We start from the raw sequence: 6,621 nt of genomic DNA, 5'->3' as shown, positions 1-6,621 counted from the left end.
TGGAGGAAGGTCCCTGTCATCAGTTTTCTCCTGGTCTGGGAGCATCTAAGCGTAGGAACCTCAGGTCAAAGGACTCAGTCTGCTCCCGGCGCTGCTTTCTTGGTAGTATAAGGTTCCCATGTCTCTCTGCTTGCTTCTCTCTTTTATGTCTCAAAAGAGGTTGGCTCAGGACACAATCTAATCTTGTAGATCTCATCATATAACTCATTATATCATAGTGATAGAATTTACAACACACAGTAAAATCACATCAGATAACAAAATGGTAGATAATCATATAATACTGGGAATTATGACCTAGCCAAGTTTTCAGATATTTTTGGGTGACAATTCAATCCATGATAGCTGCTAACCTAAAGGTCGCCAGTTCTAGTCCCCCAGCTGCTCCTTGGAAACCCTATGGGGCAGTTCTGCTCTGTTCTATAGGGTCACTACGAGTTGGAATTGACTTGAGGGCAACAGGTTTGGTTTCCAATCTTTACCGGAGCGGATCGCCAGGTCTTTTCTCCTGTCAAGTGGCTGGTGGGTTCAAACCACTAACCTTTTGGTTAACAGCTTAGCACTTAACCATTGCTCCACCAGGGTTCTACTCTGTAACACATGAGGTCACCATGAGTTGGAATAGACTCCACGTCAATGGGTTTGTTTGTTTTGACAGTTCTTCCAGCTTGCAATAACAGTCCCTTCTATGTGATCCCCCAGTCCAAGGTACATCTCAAAGAAGCAGTGGGCAGGGTGAACTTTCCAAAATACTGCAATTTAATTCTGAAAAACTCAAATGCTAGAGACCCAAAGCAGCCCACGTGAGTGATTGGATGGCCTGTGACCAGCCTGCAGCCCCAGAGCCTAGCAAGGTCAGGCTCCTCCCTGCTCTGGCTGGGAGAGGCCACCAAGAGCTTCCTTATCAGGCCCAAGTGGGAGCCGCTGACTCTGCTCAGAGAGCAAAATTTCTGCCTTTAAAGCAAATGCAGTTGCCTCCTAAACGTGCAGGACATTTCTCTTCCTCAACCCTCCCCAGGCTGCGGAGCTGGGGTAAAGGTGCCTCTTCTGTCCACTTCCAGCTGCTGGGCTGGGGCTTTGGGAGACGTGTGACCTTGGCCCCACAGAAACTCCTTGCTGACCCTCATCTCCACCCCAGATGTAGCCACATGACCTTATTTTGCACATGTTGTACTAGTTTACCTGACTCAGTAGGAGGGAGGTGAGGCAGTTTTGGCTCTGGTGTCTGAGAAGAAAAGGGCCTGGGGGTTGAGGGGTCAGGAAGGAGGCAGAGCTTGGGTTTAGGGAGATACAGGTGGGGAGAGGGTCTCTCGGCTATGCCTCCCACCTACTACGGGAGCTGGGGGTTTCTCTTTATGCAGATCTTAATCCAGGAGAAGCACTAGAGCTGCTTGAAAAGCGGCCTGCGGGGTTGCTTACTGCCAAGGGCTTGGGACAAAAAGAAAACCTTTTCCCTAGCTCTGATCTTAGGTGTCTAGGGGCTCAGGTAGAAAGGTCGATAAGATCAGGGGTTCAGGGAGGAGGGGCTTTCCCAGGATCTGAGGTCCAGAGAAGAGGAACCAAATGTTCCCAGGTGTTCCCATGTGCTTGTATGCTGGAGGAAAAGGGCCATGTCTCCAGAAGGGCAGTTGGTAAGGTCTGAAGGTAGCCAAACAGGCCCTAGTCTCTGTTGCTCCTGTTTCCCCTCCCTGAGGCTCCCAGCACAAGGTCCCATCTTATTGGGGAAGATTGTTCCCCTGGGAGCTGGAAGAAATGAGGGCTGGGGTCTGCTCAGCCTCTTTCCAGCTAAAGTAATAACAGGGACACTACCAGCCCTCAGGCCCCAGGGAATCGGGCAGAAGTGCACCAGTGCCCCCTGGTGCTGGCTGGAGCAATGCTTTCCTTGTGGCCAGAAGGCAGGCCCAGCCACACAGGAAGTCCTAATACTAAAAGATAACAGGGCCACCAGGTCCCTGCCCATCTTCCGGGGAACCTGGTGCCCTTTTTTGGTATTAAAATGAAATGTAAATAGTTTACCCTCCTCCAGATGCAGGGAAGCTACAGTAACTAGGGTAGGAGCTGGAGGACAGCTCCCTCTTGGAAGGGGCTGTGCACCAGGTCCCCAGCTCTCCCCCCATTGGCTCAGCCACTTGGGAATAGACTGGGTGGGGGAGATGGCTGTATCATCTGGGTCTCTGGAGCCTCCGCCCAGCCCCTTGGCCATCACACGAAGGAGCAGCAACTGGATCGTTTCTTCTGGGACTCCACATAGTCTCGGATCTGGAAGCTGGGCTCACCGGCCTGCTGCCTGGCCCTGTATTTCAGCTCCCTTGAATTGGAAGAAGCAGTGGTCTGAGCTGGGAGTGAGGAACAAAGCATCCTCCCCACTCCCACAGCCCTGACCAAATGGACTGAAGATGCAGAATGCAGAGGGGATCCTGGGCTGGGCCCTATGGGGTTCCCAGATGGTGCCGCCCTGCCTGTGAAGCTCCCTTCCTGGCTCAGGGCTCACTTGGCAATGGCCAGAAAGGCTAGCTCCACGTTCATGCCTGTTTTGGCGCTGGTCTCCATGAAGGGAACTCCATACTCCTGCCAGGAAGAGCCTGTTCTCAGGGCCAGTTGCCTCTGGCTTCCCCACCCCTCATCCCGCCCCACAGACAGTCACTTACCCTGGCCAGGGTCTCCCCGTCCTCTGAACGGATCTCCCTTTCGCTGCTCACATCCGCCTGGAAGCTTGGATGGGTTACTTTGGGGAAGGAAGGCTTGCCCCCAACTGGCCCTTCTCCTGCCCCAGCCGGCCCATCTTTCACCCCAGGAGTGGGTGCTGCCCACCCTTTGTGGTGGCCTGTAGGACTGAGAAGAGGCAGCCGCAGAGTCTGGGTGGGCAGGTGGGTGTGAATGGCATAGGGGCCAGGGTTTCTGCTTTGTTCAGGCTGCGTTACCTAGCTCCCAGTCCTGGGATCTCACCCCTGGCGTGGGGGAGGAGGTAACTCTGCTTAGCAAAGGGTGTGGTGGCCCAGCCCCAGAAGGGTGTCAGTAGTTGGGGTAACGCTTTCCAGTCTTGGCCCCTGAACTGTGACCCTACTCACTATGACCTAATGGGGCGGAGCAGCTGGACATCCCTGAATCTCTTTCCTTGGGAGTGGCCTTTTGCAAAGCTTTAAGAGGCAGACGGGTTGGGCTAAATTTTCCAGATGAGCCTGACCCCTGAACTGGAGACTGGAAAGAGTCCTTAGCTTGAAGGATGCCCTGATGACACACTCTTGGGTGACCGTGGGCTGGGTGAAGCTGATCCTGTGGCACTGGAAGAGGAAGTGTAGGGTGGGCTGACCCTACCATGGAGCCACTCACCTTGTTGCCTAGCAACATGATCACCACATCCCTCTGCGCATACTCATTAATCTCAGTGAGCCAAGCCTGTGGGAGAGGGTGAACTGAGCCAAGACAAGGCCAAGGACCAGGCCAGTCCCCTCTTCTCTCTCACCTTTCCTTCTTCTACCCTGTTTGTTTATCCTGGCCTACTCACTGCTCCCTGAACAGATACCTGGTGCATTCTCTAATCTGAATCTTTGTTTTGACCTGTCTAGCCTAAGTCTTCTCCTATTCTCGTCTTTACTTGCAATGCTCAGCTCAAGTCTCACCTCCTCTGGGTGACCTTCCTTGACTGCCCAACCTACAATGATTCCCCCTCCCCAACCCTACACAGTGTAACTCTTAGTTCTATGAAAGATAGAGGTGGCACAGAAATATTTCACAAACCAATTGGTAGTCATCAGTGATTTCTTGGTATAGCCTGTTGAGGGTTGTAAGGCTACATAAGGGATCAGTGGTCAAAAGTACTGTGATCGATTAGTAATGTCTGTGTGAACATGGGGCTAGAGGTGGCAGCCTGCGTGCCATGGATTTGCCATTGTGATTGATTAGTGATGTCTGCCATAAGCATGGATTTGGTGATGGCAACCTGAGTGCCATGGGTTTGCCTCTGTTATATCTGTCTGCCCTGTTCCTCCAGTTGGCTTGTCAGCTACTTGAGGTCAGGGAACACATGTAACCTATACAGTGCTGTGCACAGAGTAGGTGCTTATAGTTGTTGAACTATTGTCTCTACTCTCTAATAGTTTGGTTGTGAGGACATAGCCACCCATTGTCTGCCTGAGTCACTTTGTTGTGACTTGGGCTGGATGTATGTGTAGGCGTTTGTAGTTGGGGTCTCTCTTTGGTCTCTGTGGGTGATTGTCCAGGGTAGAGCTGGGAACTTTCTGAACACCTTGACATGAAGCACACTCATGAAACACAGTGAGGGCTAAACAGGTGGCACAGTGGCAGAATAGCTTGCTGGGCTTCCGCACCCACATGCCAATCAAATAAGTAGCAGCAGCTGTTACATCTGAGTCACAGCTCAGGTGTTTTTTCAGAAGGTAGCAGTCTTCCACGCTCCACCCCCTCCCACTGGCTTGCCCAGGCTCTGTCTTGGCTGCTTCTGGTTGAGTGGGTGGGTGGGGAGCCAGGGGAAGGGAGAACCTACCCGGATGTTGTCGAAGGACGATTTGTTTGTAATGTCGTACAGCAGGAGCAGGGCTGGAGGGGGAGAGAGAGAGAGCGCATAGAGGGGACTTGGAGCAGAACGATGTATGCCACAAATAGGTTGGCAGAAGGGGTTGGAGGGCATGAAAACTTACCCTGAGCATCTCGGTAATAGGCATGGGTGACACTGCGGAAGCGCTCCTGCCCTGCGGTGTCCCAGATCTAGGAAGGGATGGAGAAATGGGAAGGAGGAGGCAGGGTGAAGGACTGTGCTGGGTAGAGGAAACTCGTGTTATGGTGTGAGAGTCATGTGTATGGGAAGGTGGGACAGTTTCCTTCTCTAGGTTCTCATGGGCTTCTGGGCCTCTGACAACCTCCTGAAAAGTGGTGGTTACTTGAGTTCTCGAGCTCATTCAGGCTGTCTCCTCCTCCCCAGCCCAGGGGCTCGGGGTGTCCAACCTAGAGTGGACGAGGCCCTGGAAACTGGTGTGGAGATGAAGGGAGGCTGAGCTTTTCTGAAGGCATTTGGAGCCGCCTTTGTGGTGGGTTTGGTAGAAGAGAGGGTGGCTGGGAACTGCTTTTCTGCAAATATCAGACAATCAAAAGCCATTTCCTCTCCAGTGCCCCACAGGAAATTACCCCAGGCTGAGGGCTGGGCTGCAGGCCATGTGTGGTTCACGCTGAGGAGCAAGGGCAGACTCTCCATCCTCATGCCCCTTCCCAGCCCCTGTCTCACCTGCAGCTTCACCCTTACACCATCCACGGTCACCACCTTGTTCTGAAAGAGAGAGGGCAGAGGAAAAGGTGGGTGTGGAGGCGGAGTGGCTTGCTTGGCTCCTGAGCTCTGCAGACAACCTACTTGGAGGCTCCTGTCCTGGCCCCTCTCTAGGGCTTGAGGAGATGTGACAAGTCCCAGGAACATCACCAGCTGGATCACCACATCAGAACAGTGGGGAACCTGTCCACAGACACCTCCATTGTGGATCCCTCTCTTCTGGGGGCTCTATCTACACTTCTTACGACACGGCAGGGCAAGGGGAGCCTGAGAACCTGCTTGGTGTTCCCCGAGGCTCAGCAAGCAGCACGACGGGGACGCTGCAGTCCTTGCCCCTTTCCACTTCAGTCTACCTCTCCCAGGGCTCAGCCCCATCACTGCAACCCAGCTCTTAGAGATGAGATGCCTCCCAGCAGCCTGGGACCTTAGATGCTGGGATCTATTTGCAGGGACATCCTTCCCCTAGCTGGCTCCCTTGTTCTCCTACACGAAGCTTCAGCTCCCACTGGGAGGGAGGAACAGGCCTCTGCAGACTCTCACACGCCAGGGCTAGACATTTCCTCTCCTGGTCCTGGTGGGCATGTGGTACTCAGCATCCCCAAGGCAGATTTGTAAAGATGGCGTCATCAAGGTGACAAGCTGCTCTCTCCCATGTGGCCAGTCCAGCTCTAAAACCCCATGCAGTGCTTGTTGGCCTTTGGGGGCCTTGTCAAAGGGGCCCATCTCAAAGGGCAATGAGCAAGGGGCGCCGAGGGCCAGGACATACAGCTCACACAGTGGGAGGTGTTGGCCCTGCCCTGGGGCAGCCCTTCCCCCAGGAGTGGAGGAAAGTAAGACTCAATCCCTCATTTCTCATATCCCGTAGGTGGGCAAAGGAGCCCACCATGGCAGATTCCTCTAGCCTGGCCACCTCCGTGGTCCCTGGGGACCAGTCCTAGTGCCTCCCCTCCAGGCAGTGAGTCACAGGGGTTCTTAGGAGCTGCAAGGGAGGGCAGCACCCCTGTGGCCTGAGCCCCTGGCTTGCTGTGAGAGGAGGAGCCTGCAGCCACCTCACCCTGAAGTCTATGCCGACGGTGGCTATGAAGGTCCCGGAGAGGAAGGCCCCATCTTTGAATTGAATCAGGAAACAGGTTTTGCCGACGCCTGAGTCTCCCAGAAGCATCACCTAGGAGATGAGGGCAGAGGCAGTTAATGGGGATTGGGAGGAGCTTCTGGGCTTCCAGGGAGAGTGGCCCTGGACAGAGGGTGAGAGGGTGAGAGGGTGGGGAAGGCTGCTGAGGGCTCTGAGAGGCACCTGCTTCCCAAAGCCTTCACGCGGCTTCACTCACCTCTTCATCCCACAC

General features: G+C 54.1%; 1 protein-coding gene across 3 annotated transcripts in view; it reads right to left on the bottom strand.

The window, feature by feature from the left end:
- Positions 1-738: 738 nt before the first annotated feature.
- RAB37 (RAB37, member RAS oncogene family) overlaps positions 739-6,621 on the bottom strand; it is a 69,941-nt gene continuing 64,058 nt past the window's right edge. The window contains exons 2-9 of one of the 3 annotated variants that reach the window (XM_049860286.1): positions 6,333-6,443; positions 5,240-5,281; positions 4,659-4,725; positions 4,505-4,557; positions 3,331-3,396; positions 2,649-2,832; positions 2,492-2,568; positions 739-2,308 (exon numbers count right to left, since the gene is read on the bottom strand). In XM_049860286.1, the coding sequence (XP_049716243.1) occupies positions 2,273-2,308; positions 2,492-2,568; positions 2,649-2,832; positions 3,331-3,396; positions 4,505-4,557; positions 4,659-4,725; positions 5,240-5,281; positions 6,333-6,443 (636 nt within the window). In that variant the 3' untranslated portion in view covers positions 739-2,272. The remainder of the gene's footprint in view (positions 2,309-2,491; positions 2,569-2,648; positions 2,833-3,330; positions 3,397-4,504; positions 4,558-4,658; positions 4,726-5,239; positions 5,282-6,332; positions 6,444-6,621) is intronic. The other 2 variants (XM_049860287.1, XM_049860288.1) reach the window with 2 other exon arrangements.

Source organism: Elephas maximus, chromosome 19 (assembly GCF_024166365.1).
Source record: "Elephas maximus indicus isolate mEleMax1 chromosome 19, mEleMax1 primary haplotype, whole genome shotgun sequence".
In the NCBI taxonomy this organism is placed as follows: Eukaryota; Metazoa; Chordata; class Mammalia; order Proboscidea; family Elephantidae; genus Elephas; species Elephas maximus.
This window is presented reverse-complemented; position numbering and strand designations above follow the sequence as displayed.